Raw genomic sequence first — 17,603 nt, forward strand, 5'->3', positions numbered from 1 at the left:
TTAGCTCAGCGGCAAAGCGCCTGCCTGGCAAGCGCAAGGTCGTGAGTTCGGTTCCCGGTACCGGAGAAAAACCAAAAAAAAAAAAGAGCTGAACCAAGAGAAAGATGGGTCCTAAGTCTGAACAGGTGCTAAGTAGGTTGTTAAATGAGGAATATCTATAATGAGTTGATTGTTGAAAAATTATCAATTCTGATTTTCTTTAAGTAGTGATAGATAATGTAACACAGGAAGTAGAAGCCACACAAAAAAATTAAACAGGTGTCCCGTTTAGAATTAATATTACTTGCTGATATTTCTGTGCTCATTTTCTAGGCCTAACTTTGCTGACTACCTTTTTTCACATTTATAGTACAAGGTGGCATTCCATTAAGTTTTCTTTTGCAGTGTCACTTTTAAGTGCCAGCCTCTAGATGTACTGTAATTTGCTAATATAGCTTACTGGGATTGTATTCATTATCTTCCCCATGTTTTCTTTGCCTTTGTTCCTAAGGCCTTTAATTTATTCTGTTACTATTGCCCTTAGAAATTTTTTTTTTTAAATTAGAAACTAACTTGTATGAATGAGGTTATTTAAAAATAGTATGCATTTCTGCTTCTGGTAATTTATGATAACCTTCATCCAAAGGTATTTAGGTGGTAGGATGGAATACTTTATTTTTCTCACATTGATATTTATTTCATTTTTAGTTCTAGGTCTCGTTCCAGGACGTACTCAAGGTCTCGTAGTAGAGATCGTATTTATTCTAGAGATTATCGTCGAGATTACAGAAATAATAGAGGAATGAGACGACCTTATGGGTACAGAGGAAGGGGTAGAGGGTATTATCAAGGAGGAGGAGGTAGATATCATCGAGGTGGTTATAGACCTGTCTGGAATAGAAGGCACTCTAGGAGTCCTAGACGAGGTCGTTCACGTTCAAGGAGTCCAAAAAGAAGATCAGTTTCTTCTCAAAGATCCCGAAGCAGATCTCGCCGGTCGTATAGATCTTCTAGGTCTCCAAGATCATCCTCATCTCGTTCTTCATCCCCATATAGCAAATCTCCTGTCTCTAAAAGACGAGGGTCTCAGGAAAAACAAACCAAAAAACCTGAAGGGGAACCCCAAGAAGAGAGTCCTTTGAAAAGTAAATCACAGGAAGAACCGAAAGATACATTTGAACATGATCCATCGGAATCTATTGATGAATTTAATAAATCAGCCACATCTGGTGATATTTGGCCTGGCCTTTCTGCTTACGATAATAGTCCCAGATCACCCCATAGTCCTTCACCTATTGCTACACCACCTAGTCAGAGTTCATCATGCTCTGATGCCCCCATGCTTAGTACAGTCCATTCTGCAAAAAATACCCCCTCTCAGCATTCACATTCCATTCAGCATAGTCCTGAAAGATCTGGATCTGGTTCAATTGGAAATGGATCTAGTCGCTACAGTCCTTCTCAGAATAGTCCAATTCATCATATCCCCTCACGAAGAAGCCCTGCAAAGACAATCACACCACAGAATGCTCCAAGAGATGAGTCTAGGGGACGGTCTTCATTTTATCCTGATGGAGGAGATCAGGAAACTGCAAAGACTGGAAAGTTCCTCAAAAGGTAAGAACCAAAATAGAGAATTTAGATTATAATATTAGCTCTTTCAGTTCAGTTTAGAATTAAACTTTAAATTGTAGTATGTATTTAACTATTTTTCATGGTTTCCTACTTCATGAGATAATTTACAAGTTACATATGTTAAATGTTGAAAGTTAAGTGTTTTGATAGAAACTAATTTTCCTTTTAATTTTACTCATTTTTAGTCAGTGCCGAATTAAGACTATTAAATAAGAATAAATTGAGTAGTGTAAGGCATAACATATGTTAAGAACCATAAAAGCTAGAAAGTAGAGAACCGATTGAGTTTTTCTGTTATAATTATTAGAATGTTGTCTACATAAGTAATGCATTTATATTACACATTCTTATGTAGTATAGTCTGTCATTGTTTACTAAATTCTGCCTAATTTTAGAAGAGACAGTGGTATTTCTGACTCAAGTAGTTTAAATAGTTACATAGTTTCAAGTGAGGCTGAGAGTTGCTAACGAATTTAATGAAAATTGGTTACTAATGTATAAATTGACTTTAGAAGTGAGAAGATGGAGCAGGTATCTATTTATACTGTATTGTGCAAACTAAAATTGTTTTTCTATTAAACTGATACTTAGCTCCTATTATTGCCAGATTATTTTCTAGAGTTTGTATTTTACGATTCATACAGAGTATTAAATAACTGATATTACTAGCTGCATTAAGTTCATTTGTGTGAGCTCTCTTTTATATTGTTAGAAAAGTGAAATAGCCTGAAATTTTGAGATAATTTTAAGTAGAGAAAAAACGTGTATTGTCTATTTATCATTTATTTTAGCTGCAAAAGTTAAATTTAGTCAGTGTTGTATATTAATAAGATTTGTGTAGAAATTTGGATTTGTTGGTGTGGAATTGTGGGGTGTGACCAAATAGGTGTGTGAGCATGGCTTTACTTTTAAACTTCAGGAAGTCTTAATAGGTGACTTTGTCTTAAAAATCAGTATGTAAGTGATAGATAGATACTTGTAATGATTTTCAAAAGTGAAATCTGAAGAGGTAAGGTTATTTTCTCTCATTGCTGGTCTGTGATATTGGCAACACATTGAATTAAGTATGCAAGTGATCTATAATGAATGCAATCCAGAGTTACTATCCTTCTTTGCTTATTCACAGGTTCACAGATGAAGAGTCTAGAGTATTTCTGCTTGATAGGGGTAATACCAGGGATAAAGAGGCTCCAAAGGAGAAAGGATCAGAGAAGGGGAGGGCAGAGGGAGAATGGGAAGATCAGGAAGCTCTAGATTACTTCAGTGATAAAGAGTCTGGAAAACAGAAATTTAATGATTCAGAAGGGGATGACACAGAGGAGACAGAGGATTATAGACAGTTCAGAAAGTCAGTCCTCGCAGATCAGGGTAAAAATTTTGCTACTGCATCTCATCGGAATACTGAGGAGGAAGGATCCAAGTACAAGTCCAAAGTTTCGCTGAAAGGCAATAGAGAAAGCGATGGATTTAGAGAAGAAAAAAATTACAAACTTAAAGAGACTGGCTACGTAGTAGAAAGGCCAAGCAATGCAAAAGATAAGCACAAGGAAGAAGACAAAAGTTCTGAAAGAATAACAGTAAAGAAAGAAACACAGTCGCCTGAGCAGGTAAAGTCTGAAAAGCTCAAAGACCTCTTTGATTACAGTCCCCCTCTACACAAGAATCTGGATGCACGAGAAAAGTCTGCCTTCAGAGAGGAGAGTCCCCTTAGGATCAAAATGATAGCCAGTGATTCTCACCGTCCTGAAGTCAAACTGAAAATGGCACCTGTTCCTCTTGATGATTCTAACAGGTAATTCCACATTGATGCTCACTAAGTAATCTGTGGGCAGTTAGTTAATATTACTGTTAATTATTTTCTAAACATGCTTAATTTTCACAATCAAACCAATGGTATATTTTGTTTGTGTGTGTTACTGATATGTTTCAGACCTGCCTCCTTGACTAAAGACAGGCTACTTGCTAGTACACTTGTCCATTCTGTCAAGAAGGAGCAAGAATTCCGATCCATCTTTGACCACATTAAGTTGCCTCAGGCCAGCAAAAGCACTTCAGAGTCATTTATACAACACATTGTGTCCTTGGTTCATCATGTTAAAGGTATGTTTAATGTGTGTAGTATTGGTATTAAATTTCTTTTGCATGCAAATAAATGGATACTTAGGCTTAATTACTAGTGCACTCCAGGTCTAACAGGTGTGCATTAATACTATGAAAAATTTGGAAAAATAGTTTTGTGGACGGGATTATCGGTCTTGTTGGCATTGAGACTCAATGAAGATATTTAATAAATGATCAAAATGTTGGCGTTATGTTCTAAAAAACTGATATTACAGTATGAAGTGAATTTAGTATTAAAAGTCTTTTAAATTGTGCCATTACAGTATGTTTGAAGTGAAGAATGTTTAAATACTATCTTACCGTGTATGCTTATGATTTGTGATAATGCACTATAGGCATGGCTTTATAACAAAAGTAAGGCAGTATTGTTACTGTCACTCAATTATGGTTCAATTTTTAAAGAAAGCGAACTACTGAAAAAACTACTTTGTGTCTTCTCTGCTACTTAATTTGTTACAAAAATGATTCTAAATGAAAAAAATTTACTGGAATTTTTAGGAGAAAGTCCAAGTAGTTTAAAAGCATATTGGATAGTGATTACATGAATAGTTATTAACTAGGGTAGTAGAACATTTCTTTAGGTCCTAAAGATGAAGATTTCCATTCCAACTTAAAGTAGTGATTTTCTGTTTTCACCAGTGTATAATTCTAGTTTCATAGTTGCTGCTAGTACTTTTCAAAGGATTGAGGGTATGATGTTTTGGGCAATTAGGTTGAATTTTGTTTTTGTGTTTAGTAGGTTCTTTCCTAGGTAGGAACCTCCACGGCTGGTTGGTCTTAAGCCTTTTTTTTTTTTTAAGTTTGTCATGAAAACAGCTCATAATAGCTGAAACTTGTCACTAGCAATTCCTTTTGTGTGTGATAGCTCAAAACAGTGAATAATTTCTTTTTTGGCTGTAATTAACCATGGAAACAAAAGAGAGTTTTGCTGTTTTGCTATAAGTACATTTGTAAATCAGTTTGTGACCATATTACTGTGGTACGTAAAGTATGAAACATTAACATTTTTTCACTTTTCACCCCTTTTTTGACTTACCTTCACATTTTACAATTCGTTGCTGAATTTTGAGATCAGATTTTGATAAATTTTTCCTTTTTCATATCCTTTTTTTCCTTTTTTAAAAGAACTGTAGTTATGTTTCATAATTAATATTGTGCAACCGATCTGAACAGCTCTTTCTTAATACAGAGCTGAAAATGCCCAGTGATGTTTTCTTTTTCATTGTAACTAGGTCCTGGAATATGTTTTGAAATGGCAAAATCCATGTTTCAAAATAAAATAGCTGTTGAAAGATACAGGCAAAGTTGAATCTTCTGTCTTCCTGGCAAAAATGGCATAAAAACTGAGTTGCTAGATCAAATTCCTGGGTTTCATGGAATTAAGATTGAGGCACTACCCTTGTAGTGGCCGTTTCAAGTTTTAATGATTGGTTATGAGACATGTGCTGGATATTGGGCGGTAAGTTGACACAGATGTATGTTGACCTGTTAAGCAGATAGCTTGCTTCATAATGTAACATTTCATAGTTCATGACTTTATACGTCCTTTACATTTACAGCATATCTTGAACTGGTTTAAAAACATTAGAAGTAATAGTAATTTTAAAGTTGTTCAAAGATAGGCAAGATAACCATATCAAATGTGCTGTCAGGTTTGCCAAGATGCCAGAGTTTGAAGTAATTAGTGAATGTAAATTGATTTTAAATACATTTTTCCAGTTGAATGGCAGTGTTTATTTTTTACTTAAAGCCATTTCTTTTGATATGTGAATGTAGTTCTTGATGAAATAATTTTGTTAGTTTTCTCAGTCCATCTTTGTAGTTATTTCTGTATTGTTTTCTGTAAATGATTACTTGAAGTAGCTTCTTTATCAGTTGGCAAAGCATAAGGACATCCATGTGTTGTTTCTTTTTGTTTGAGGGAGTAGTGCATTAGAATGGAGTTAGATTCTTGATTTAATTCGTAGTTGTTCTTGGATTATATGTACTACTGACGGACCTGTGAGAACCTTTGAGATCACTTACTTGTTGAGATACAGGAAGTTAGTAAGGAAAGGGTAGGAGCTTTTTTTGTAACACTTGATTCTCTTCTGCTAGGTTCCTTGAGTATTTACTTTCTTCTCACCTGCTACATGTCCTTCTGTCACAATTGAAAATCCCCTCTTAAAGTAAAGATTCCTAACTCGGCAGTATTTCTCCTAAATCAACAGAGCAATACTTCAAATCACCTGCAGTGACCCTAAACGAGCGGTTCACTTCGTATCAGAAAGCCACTGAAGAACATAGTACCCGGCAAAAGAGCCCTGAGATACACAGGTATGTGTAGTGTAGTGGATTTTAAAATAAAAATGTGTTGCTAGAAAGAAACTTGAAACAAGAATTATAAAGCAAGTATACTATCATAATACAAGTGAAAAAGTTTTCTTGTTTGTATTTGAAAAATGTATTTCCAAGTCTTAAAAGTTATAGTTTACTTGGTCTAAGTTTATCATTAGAATTTAAAATACTTTTAACCATTTTGCAATATGGAGTTGAAATAGTTGGGTTTTTTCTGAGAGGGAGGGAAATGGAGACCTAGAGTAATCTTTGAATTTACTAAGTTTGTGTAATAAAAATGCTTGGCATTGGCTGGGAAATGTAGCTCAGTGGTAGAGTGCTTGTCTAACATGCTTTAAGCCCCGAGTTCAACCACAAGTGCCACAAAAATCTGAAACTTCCTGGTGAGAGGTAAAACTTCTGCATGACAAGAGTACAAATATTGAAGTCAAGACAGTTGTATAGTGCGGTAGTTCTGGCTTTGTCGCTTCATTGCATTATCAGGAATATGTTATTTAATTATTGGACATCAGTTTTTTTCTCTGCAGAGTAAAGATAATGTCTGATTTGCAGGATAGTGGTGACAGTTGTACTGGATAGAAAGTATCTTAACTCCTGCTTAGTACTCAGTTGGTGTGGTTTTGGCAGTGACTCATTACTGAAGAAGCACTGGGAATTTGCAGTTGATGTTAGCTTAAAAAAGAGAAAGGTGCACAATAAAAGTGCAGTAGAAGTATGGACTCTAGGAGCTAGTAATTGTATTCATGTGTCCAGGGAGGAAATTGCTGTATTAAAATTGCATGATGAGCTTTTAAACAATAGAATTCAATTAAAACGTGACTTTCTATTTTTGCTGACTGAAATAAGTTCATTTATATATCTCCAAAGCATTTCAAGTCATTCTTAGTGGATTTTTTATTTTAAAATTGTCTGTTAGGAAATTAATAGATTTACTGTGTTAAATTAGTTGATTGGGTGAGAACTTAAATTACTGGATTGGGAGAGAAACAACTGCCTAGTATCAGGAAAATTGGAAATCCTGTGTAATCTTTAGAACCATAAAGTTAATATCATGACTACAAATACTTTATTTTACATTAAGGAGAATTGACATCTCTCCAAGTGCCCTGAGGAAGCATACCCGTTTAGCAGGAGAAGAGAGAGTTTTTAAAGAAGAAAATCAGAAGGTACGTTTTTGAGTTTCTTTCTTTTCATTCTGAGTTCATTTTAATTAATTAAGTTGTACTAAACGGAGTTCTTCAGGCAGAATGTTTATAGACTTTTTTTTTTTTGAGACAGCGTCTGACTATGCAGTTTCAGGTTGACCTTGAGCTCACTTTGTAGCCCATGCAGGCCTCGAACTCGCAATGATCCTCTTGCCCCAGCCTCCCGAGTGCTGGGATTACAGGCATGCGCCACCACACTGGGTTTACAGACTTTTTTTATTTTTAACTTGTAAACATAAAATTTATGGCATTGTGCATAGTTTATCTCCCTGGAGGAAGTTAAGGTATACTATAATGTGTTAAATCAAGAGTAGTTTTTAAAAATGCTTCATTGAAAACATTGATCCTAAGAAAATACAGTGTATGGATAAACAAAGGAAGATTGTAAAGTCAAATGTATAAATTATATTATGGCTTCTGTAAAATTTTGAACTAAGATTGATGAGCCAGAATTTGTCCCCATGTCTTTGGACACTTTAGATATGGACTTAAATTAAGCATTCTGAGAACTGATTTACCACTGAAACTTTGGAAGAAAAAGTATTTATCACGGTTGGAATATCCATGGATTGGCTTTTACATTTGAGACGTGGTGGGGCTTGTTGAGAATGGAATTCCAGGGATTCTTCACATATTTTGATAATTCATAGCTGACATTTACTAAGTAGATTAGCATGTATGACAGTCTATACAGTATCTGGTAATAAAAGTGTGCATAAAAGGTAGGATGGGCGCAAGTGTGTTTTGCAAAGCTTAGAAAACATTTGTAAGTAGTACTTGGTTCTAATTCTGGCCCTCAGTAAGTACTCTTTATATTTGGAAAAATGTAAATTGAACTTTGATTTTTATAATAAAAATATGAGAATACATCTTTTATATAGTGTGGAATACTTGAGTTATTTTGAAATGTTGACATTAGAAGCCTTAACAGTGATAGTATGCCCCTTTTTAAAAATAGGGCATGTTACTACCTGGGTGTGGAATCTAGTGTATAAAAAAGTGATTTCTCTGATTTGGAAAATCAGGACTTTGAGAAGTGAAATTTTTTGTCTTTTTACTTCTAACTTCGGTACCACAGGTTCAAGTGTTAATTTTGTTTTTGCAATAATTCAGTTTGTCCTTGTACTATGACAATGAATATTTTCTCATTTCATATACCAGATTTTTAATGTGGAAGAGAGCAGTAGAAACTGAATAGATGAACAAGCTAATGTGACACTGGTTTTTGTCCTTTTCTGTCCGGCTGAATGAATAATTAACATGTTAATATTTAATGTATATGTAGTTGGCAATTTACAAAGTAGTTTCACTTGTTACTTGTGGACTTAACCTGGGTGACAAGGAAGATTTTATGCTATTGATTAGATTTTTTTTTTTCTTCATTATCTTGGGAGCAAATCTTTCAGAGAGTACTTTTTTTCTTTCAGTTTTATGAATGCCAATGAATATTATACCTAGACTTCCCAGAATAAATACTTCATGTTGTTGAATAGTAGCAAGGATGTCCACATTGCTTAGCATCTTACTGATGTATGATTTCTCTTCATTCCTAGATGCCTCTTTCCATCTTCCTAAATTATATAGTATTTGAAAAAGCAATGGAACAAGAAGGAGGTGAATTGTGACCCAGTTAAACTAATGTCCGTTGCAATACCTGAATTGACAAAGGGCAGTATATGGCCCAAGATACTGAGTACAGGATTGCGAATAATATCTTTCTGGCATTGTTTCGACCCTTGTTCAACCTCAATTGGTTTCATGAATCATATTCCACTTGCATGTTACGGAAATTGCAGAACTCTTTTGAAGTGTTTTTTTTTTTTAATTGGGTTTGTCAGCTTATTTGGGAAGAAGTTGATGATAATGAGGCTTAGTTAATGAGAACCATTACTTTAGGATCCTTTAACTTTTTAGGCAGACATTTACAGCACCAGTGTAGATTACAAGTTTTTGTCATTGTTCAGGATTTTAAAAAAGCAATTAGGATGGATGAGGGATAGTTAATAAGGATGTTTTGAGTGGAAAATGTTTAACATTTTACTGTACAAAAGTTTATGCAGTGCTTTAAATATTAAAATTTTCAAGATAATCAGTTATAATTTTAATAACTTCTCCAGTCTCACTGCACTTGTACACAAATACTTAGTAATAATAATTGGGGTCTTAAACTAAGGATGATGGGAGTATAGTACTTGATCCATTCTTTTCTGATACTAAAATGCCAGTTTAGAAACTGGCATAAATCTCATTATGTTTCTTTTCTATTTCTTCTCTGAGATCTGTATTTTACATGTCTTTTATAGGGAGATAAAAAACTAAGGTGTGATTCGGCTGATCTTCGGCATGACATTGACCGCCGTAGAAAAGAAAGAAGTAAAGAACGAGGGGATTCCAAGGGCTCCAGGGAATCCAGTGGATCAAGAAAGCAGGAAAAAACTCCAAAAGATTACAAGGAATACAAATCTTACAAAGATGACAGGTAATTTTAAAAATTGTCTTTTAGGTTTTAGCTTCTAATTAGCCATAATTGTCAGCTTAATTGCTTTCAATTTTGATTATGTAATCGAATGTTTAAATTTAAACAATTAAAATTATTTGTTTTACAGCAAAAATGTATTTGTCTTTTACACGGCTTATGGTGGATGAGGACAAAAACTTTGGAATAGCAAGCTAACACTGAAAAAAAAAATGACAAATTAATGTGTCCTATTATCCAGGCTACATCAGGAGGTTGGACTTCAATGCAGTGCATTTCTAGAAACAGTTTGTGTAAGAACTTTGGTTCGTTATGCTTGATTCCGCACTTTTTCAACTCATAACACCCAGAGTACAAGAATTTTAAACTGATTATCTAGTGGTTTAACATGGGAAAAATGGGGGGAGGAAGGCCTAGAAATAGCAATGTGTATTAGTCTTTCAAAATAATGTTTCCATGGATACTTTTAGCAGTGGTAAGAGTTATTGCAGGTATGACCTTTTCAAGTTTTGTATTAGAATCACGTAAATTTGATTATCATAGAGTCAAATAAATAATAGGAATGCAAAGTATTATAGATAATCATTTTTCTTGCTGTTCATTAGGTAAATGGTGGCTTTTACTCGTGTTTCTAAATTTATGACTGGTACTTGTAATGTCATATGGTTTTCATTTTCTATAATGGTATTATGGCCCAAATCATACAAACTGTTCTCACCCAACGTGTTACAAACTCTGCAGTATTTTGAACCTTGGCCTTTTGAAATTCTTTTTCCTGGTGTTGTTTTCCTTTCTTTAAAATAACAAAAGATCTTATAAGTTAATTTAAAAATATTGAAGAACTGAACCTCATTCTTGAAGTTTACAGATTACTAGCTTATAACTGGCAGGCCATAGCATGTTTTATAGTAGTGATGTAAAACAAACAGACTTTGAAGGAGAATTGTAACAGACTGTGTCAAAGCTTAACACCCAATTTTTACATATGTAATCTTAATAGGGGATAGTTTTTTGATTTAAAAAATATCCCTCTTATTATAAGATTCAGCAGAGTTCTTTGTTTTTAAAAATAGAACTTTTTTGTTTTATTTTGCAGTAAACATAAAAGTAGAGAGCAAGATCATTCTCGATCTTCGTCCTCTTCAGCATCACCTTCTTCTCCCAGTTCTCGAGAAGAAAAGGAGAGTAAGAAGGAACGAGAAGAAGAATTTAAAACCCACCATGAATTGAAAGAATACTCTGGCTTTGCAGGAGTTAGCCGACCACGAGGAACCTTTGTAAGTGGTTAAAACTATCTTTGATCATTTGATAGGATTTTATCTTATATTACTAACAAAGGGAAATTTAAATGTGATTTAGAGATTATCTGTCATGCAGGTTATTATTCCTAACATCAGAATTAGTCTTGAAAAATGAAATGGTATTTTAAGTATTGCCTTAAGAAGTGCCATTTTGAAGTCTTGAAGTGTTACATACTTTCAGATCAGTATCATAGTCCTTAAAGACCCAGGAGTAAGAAAAATTGATATCTATTTCTTTAATCATTGTTTGAAAAGCTGTCTAAAACATTAAAACATCCTATGTTTGTCTCTATTACAACTATTTTCATTTTTGTATGTTTTCAAGTCCTTGTTTATATCAGTTATATAAATCATAACTTTCCTTTTTATTCTACCTAGCATACCAATCCCTGTTTCCATAAAGTTGCTATAGCTATTTAATGACTTCGTAGTAGTACATCTTTTTGGCTCTTTAATTTCTAGTTTGATTCTAGCTTGAGATACGTAGTTGGATATTAGTATAGGGTTTATTAATTAGGTCATTTAGAAAAAAGAGCTTTTCTCATGTGATAATAGATACCAGTTGAACACTTGGGCTCTTGTGATAATTCAAAGCAATTAGACTATTCTTTTGGCTTGGGAAAGAGGGGGAAACTTGATTATTTCAAATTTTTGGTTCAAGCCATGAAAGTGCAGTCTCCTAACATGTTGATTATTCATTTCCTAACCTACTCCATTTTGAGTAGATTTTTTTTTTTTTTTTGGCCTGTGGTATAAAATGGCTGTCCTTATTGTCCTCAGTGGCTATAAAATCGAGATTTTAGGTAGGACATAAATATTTTGTTTTGTTGTTACTGCAGTAAAATTAGTGTTTGCATGTAACTACCTTTGATTGTATTACTAAACAACTCTGTTAATGTTAATCAGTTTCGAATTAGAGGCAGAGGAAGAGCCAGAGGAGTTTTTGCTGGGACAAATACTGGTCCAAACAACTCAAATACTACTTTTCAAAAGAGACCGAAGGAAGAGGAATGGGATCCAGAATATACCCCAAAGAGCAAGAAGTACTTCTTGGTGGGTGTTAGAAATCTGTGTTTATGTGGTTTGATTTAAATTTCAAAACATAGTAGGTGACTACTTTTGAGTACAGATAATCAACTATAAAGTGGAAGATTTCACCATAACATGGGGGAGACCTTTTTAATAAATCATTACTCAGAGGTTTTGGAGTTTTGAAAACGCTGGTCCCTTCAGTCTTATTTATATAGTACTTTCTTGACATCATGTATAGGCTAATCAGGGTAAACTAAAAATATACCTGATATGATGGCCCCATTTTGAGAGAACATTATATTGTAGTTAAGCTTAACCTATGTTATCTGCCTGTAAGACAGTGATAGTTGTAGAAACTTAGCATTAAGATGTTCCTTCTGTCATTACAGCTGTTTTTTAAATGAAAGACAAACAGGTTTTTTGTACAGTAAAGGATCTCAAGAAAGCTGTCAGGTTTTATTGGAATAAAAGGAAGCCACAGAATTCTGTTTGGAAAAGTTGCAGGGTTCACTATTTGATGTTTCCTAGTGATGGTATTCTTTTCCCTCTGAAGTTATTTTCTAAGGATAAAGCTAGAGGTGGTGAGTTCTGAAGGATCTCTAGATAAAGGATAATTTTCTGTAGTTTGTCATGGATTTATCTTGCATTATAGAGACAAAGCTGAAATACCAAAATTATTAGCAAGAGGTCTTCATTTTTGTCAGAGCTTTTCAGGTCAGAGGTTAGGTTGAAAATAAGATGCTTAATGAGAACAAGTAAGAAAATAGATGTAGGTTTAGAGGATTTTGTCATTCATTTGACTTTATGAATATATTAAAAGTAAACCTGAATGTTCACGGCAAATCTGTTTAATTAGATTAGAAAACTGTATTTTGAAGTGACTAATGTGGAAGGTAAAAACATTTGATGGTTACAGAAAAATTTTAAAAATCTATTTACTTTCAGACCTAAGAATGTATAAATTAATAGGCTACTATTTATGCTAGGTACTAAGAATGTAAAGACAGTTGTGAGAGTATTCCAATTCTTGGCTTAGACTAGTCATAAGAGAAACTGAATTTATGTAGTACTTTTTCCCAAAGTGGTGGACTTTTGCAAAAGAGAGTGAAACTTGAATCTTGCACGTGTAAAACGTAGGCATATGTGTGCTATGGATAGCAGAAGGGGTGAGGCAACATAGTATAGAGAAATCTAGTAGGCAGGGGGTTAGGTAGTTGGTATAAGGTTGGGAAGCAGCAGGAGTCAGATTGTGGAAGGCCATAATTCTTAGTAATAAATTCGGATTTTAATTGGAGGTGTGGAGAATGCATAGTTGTTAGAAGATTGGAGAGGTACAGTGTGCCTGAGCTAATGGACTGCATTTGAGAAAAACAAGCATTTATAGAGACCCTGCGGTGATCTAGTTGGGTTTTGGTAGTTAGGGAAGGAATTTAAGATAGGGGAATATAGACGGAAACTACGGGGAGGTTAAATTTGGTTCTAGGAAATGAAGATGAAGATACAAGAAGGTATAAAACTCTGTTGTGGACTGGTTGAATTTAAAGTGACCAGGAGAGGCCGGGGATATAGCTCAGTGGCATTAGTGCTTGCCTGGCAAGTGCAAGGTCCTGAGTTTGATTCCCGGTACCAAAAAAAAAAAAAGTGACCAGGAGAAATCCAGTGGAGGTACCCACTGGATAGTTAATGCAGATTTAGACCCAAAACTGAAGAACCATCGTATTGGTCACTGCTAAAACCAGGATTAGATTACCTAGTGAAAAAAGGAAAAATTAAAAGACTAGCATTTTAAAGTTGGGTTGAGAAATAATATTGAAATGCCAGACAAGTAGACCAAGTGAGAAAGAGCAAAAGGTTAAGACAGAATGAGAAGTGAACAGTTACATAATACTGTTCTGCTATCATAGATTTCATATCTGCTATCATAGATTTCACCTTAAATTGAGACATAGTTATTTTAGATTGACTTGTAATTAGTCAGTATTACTGAGTTAAGAATTTACTTTTTAAGCAGCAGTAGTAATTTACACATTGCTATTTTGAGCTGTATTTCCAAATTCTGGTCTGTATATAAAATGCATTATCACACAGTGATGTTCACTAGAATATTAAGTAAAACTAGCATATTAGTAATTGTTTCCCTATAGATCATTTCTCAAAGTTAATTATTTTGGTTCTATAAGCTGTTGAAATGGCAACTGTGAACTGTGTGAACATTATAGAGTTTAAAATCCTTTGCATCTTATGTAAAGATGGCTTTTCAGACAGTGTTGAGAATAGAAATACAAAAAAATTCAGAAAAAAATGAGATTCAAAACCAAATATTCCTTTGGTTTCTGTTAGAATAATGAACCAGCATAGAAGTTTTGCCCATATTGTGAAACATTAATACATACTTAGTAATAAATAGCTAACATTTATTCGGCATTATGTATGAGAGCGCATGCTGTTTTGAATGTTCCACATGTGTTAATTTAGTACTTTAAAGTCCTTTTGTGTTGGAGCTATTGTTTTTACAGATTAAAAAAGCTACAGCCATTGAAGTAGCTAGTAGGAATGGGGTCAGGATTTGAACCTGTGCATTGGCCTCTGGAGTTTGTATTCTTTTATGAAATTTCCTATCTCAAGACTTGAATTTATACATAGATGTGATAATGTTTTCAGTAATCAGAGAACCTGAAATTCCATGGAGGGTTGAGTATGACGAGCAGGAGCAGGTGAGGAAGTACAGAAGTACACAAGTATTCTGTGTTGAGTTGTATTCTGAGGGAGAGAAGGTCCTTGGTGGTGGTATGGGGTCAGGACAGGTGTTTTGGTAGCCATTTCAACATTCTATGGAGACGAGATAAGAGGATTCAGAAGGTCTTCTAATACAGACTTTTGTTAACATATTTTTGTATAGGTGTAAACATCTAACTTCTGGCCCTTTGTCATCTCTGAAATAATTTAATTCCTAAAATTATAATGAAATTGAAATCTTAGAGGTAAGAATTTGAGGAAAAAGTATGTTTGGTATCAAAAATCTCACGCTGTGTGTGGTTGTGCATGTCTGAAATCCCACCTGGTGGGGAGGCTGAGGCGGAGGATGATAATTTGAAGTCCAGCCTGGGAATTTAGAGAGACCTTGTCTCAAAAATTTAGAAGACGACTGGGGTAGAACACTTGTCTAGTATGGGCAAGGCGCTTGGTGTAATCCTTGGTACTGGCAAAACAAAATCTAAATAGCTGCTGGGATACCCTCTGAAGGACACTCCTCTTCCTTCTAAATATTTCTTTACCAAGTTTCAGACGTAGTGGCGCATGTCTGTAATCTCAGCACCTCAGAGGCTAAGGCAGGAGGAGCATCATGAGACCTACCTGGACTACATAGTTACATAGTTAAAGGTTAGCTGAAGGGCATAGCAAGACCTTGTCTCAAAAAAAAAAAAAAAAAAAATTGTCACCCAAAGGAAAAAGTAATAATTAGTTTAACTCTGGTGTTTAGCTTTGCCCACTGCCTTTTCTGTTTTTAAATCTGCTGTCAGGATTGGCTAGTCATTTATTATTGCCACTAAGATGCCTAGGAAATATACCCTGTGGGTATGGTTATTAGGGGTATTAATGTCTTTGTGCCTCAATTTTTAAATCAAAACAAGTATTGTAACAGTACTTCAGAGGGTTGTTGGGAGGATTAGATGAGTAAGTACAATTAAAATACTTGGAACAATGCCTTACTCATACATGCACTGTAGAAGCGTTGTCAATACCATTCAATGCTTGCTTGTCAGATACGAGGCCAGGTACTTTTTTTTTAAGCTATCTTCTGTGTTCCCTCAAGGGTGTCTCCCTTTATTAAAATGAGGAAATAAATTCTTAGGCCACCCAGTGTTACAGTTTCTGTTAAGATTTAAGGCAATATCTTTAGTCAAAAATTGGTTGCATTTTCTTGCAAATTTATAGAATATTGTGTAAATACTACCTCAAAACAGAACAGTCCCTACAAACTTTAGAGTTGATGCTGTGTTAATGCTGTGAGAATGAAATTGTGATTGACTAGACATTATTTTGATGGCATATTATTTTAAAATAGTTTTATTCTGGGTTTACAATTAAACTCTGTGATAAATTTGAATTTATACATTTGATAGTTCCAGATCATTCTTGTTGAGATTCTGTATACTCCTATCCTAGTAATCTTTCATTGGGCTTGGTAGAAATAAACAGTTGGTAAGTGGTCTTTTAGATGAGTCTGTTAATTACCTGTACAAACCTAGCCTTCATTAATTATGCCTGTGGATAATCTTTATTAGGTGAATGTGAACAGAAGTAGATACTGTGTTTTGAAAAAAATACATAATACTTAAATTTGTAGTGACTTGGTTAGTCAGTTCCAGTACTCTGTCGCCTGTGCAACATTTTCTGTATTATACCTGCTTCCATGTTAAAAGAGGCATCATTTTGCTGTGATTCTCATTTTGTGGGCTAGAAATTTAAGAGTTAATAAATAAACGTAGCTGGCAGTTAATTAACTTGCAGACAGAAGACTTTTGGCCTTTTGCTTTGTTTTCAAATAATAACCTCTCCTCATCTCAGAGTATCATACTTTTAAATTTTACGGTTTTAATTAACAGAAAATTGGTTTGAAGATCTGTATTTGAATAGTATTAATGAAAATGTTGCAGTATGTTAGCTTCAGTATTTTAGGTTAGTGAAGAAGGAAATAGTTGAAATATGTTGCTTAAGGGACTGTCATTGTGATTTGTCATGAAACATCCTAGTCCAGAAAATACTGATACACATTTATTGATTTAGATTTAAATCTCCCACACTGTAGGATTTTAAAATCTGTTTTTTTTTGTGTCAGGTATAAATCATACCACCTGTTTTATTCTGTGAATGTTACTTATAGTATTGTGACATTTTGGACACATCTTTGAGCTAATTTTGTTAGAGGAGATTATTAACTTTTCTAACTGCGTGTAGCATAGTAACAAGTAGACTTAGACTGAAGTAGGATGTAAAGCGGAAGAGTCAGGATTTTGAAAATCAGTGGTAATTTAGTAGTTGAAATTCTCCAAACAGTTGTTTGGGCAATGCTTGGTGCTTGAGTTGCTAAGTAGTAAGATGGAATTGTTCCCTATAATAGTGGAATATGTTTTGGTTGAAGAATTAGTTTTAGTGGTTTTGTGTTTTAGAACATTACCAATCTTACAATCAGTCTTCAGAAAATTACATGAATTGTGATTGGAGAAGCGATCGTCATCTTTACAGTAAAGACATTTTATTGATTTTATTTTTTAACTTTTCTGTAGCACGATGACAGAGATGATGGTGTGGATTACTGGGCCAAAAGAGGAAGAGGTCGTGGTACTTTCCAACGTGGCAGAGGGCGCTTTAATTTCAAAAAATCAGGTAGCAGTCCCAAATGGACCCATGACAAGTATCAAGGGGATGGAATTGTTGAAGATGAAGAAGAGACTATGGAAAATAATGAAGACAAGAAGGATAGACGCAAAGAAGAAAAGGTAGAACATTTTACCT

General features: G+C 34.4%; 1 protein-coding gene across 9 annotated transcripts in view; it reads left to right on the forward strand.

Moving 5' to 3' along the window:
* The window catches only part of Bclaf1 (BCL2-associated transcription factor 1), a 32,157-nt gene that overhangs the window by 11,898 nt on the left and 2,656 nt on the right, over positions 1-17,603 (forward strand). For 5 of the 9 annotated variants that reach the window (XM_005390476.2, XM_005390474.2, XM_005390475.2 and 2 more), the window contains 9 exons: positions 688-1,596; positions 2,741-3,406; positions 3,545-3,714; positions 5,946-6,051; positions 7,154-7,238; positions 9,581-9,756; positions 10,850-11,030; positions 11,961-12,107; positions 17,375-17,587. In XM_005390476.2, the coding sequence (XP_005390533.1) occupies positions 688-1,596; positions 2,741-3,406; positions 3,545-3,714; positions 5,946-6,051; positions 7,154-7,238; positions 9,581-9,756; positions 10,850-11,030; positions 11,961-12,107; positions 17,375-17,587 (2,653 nt within the window). Of the gene's footprint in view, positions 1-687; positions 1,597-2,740; positions 3,407-3,544; positions 3,715-5,945; positions 6,052-7,153; positions 7,239-9,580; positions 9,757-9,883; positions 9,956-10,849; positions 11,031-11,960; positions 12,108-17,374; positions 17,588-17,603 lie in introns of those variants that run through there. The other 4 variants (XM_005390477.2, XM_005390479.2, XM_005390478.2 and 1 more) reach the window with 4 other exon arrangements.

Source organism: Chinchilla lanigera, unplaced genomic scaffold, assembly GCF_000276665.1.
Source record: "Chinchilla lanigera isolate Chin_1 unplaced genomic scaffold, ChiLan1.0 scaffold00038, whole genome shotgun sequence".
Classification (NCBI taxonomy): Eukaryota; Metazoa; Chordata; class Mammalia; order Rodentia; family Chinchillidae; genus Chinchilla; species Chinchilla lanigera.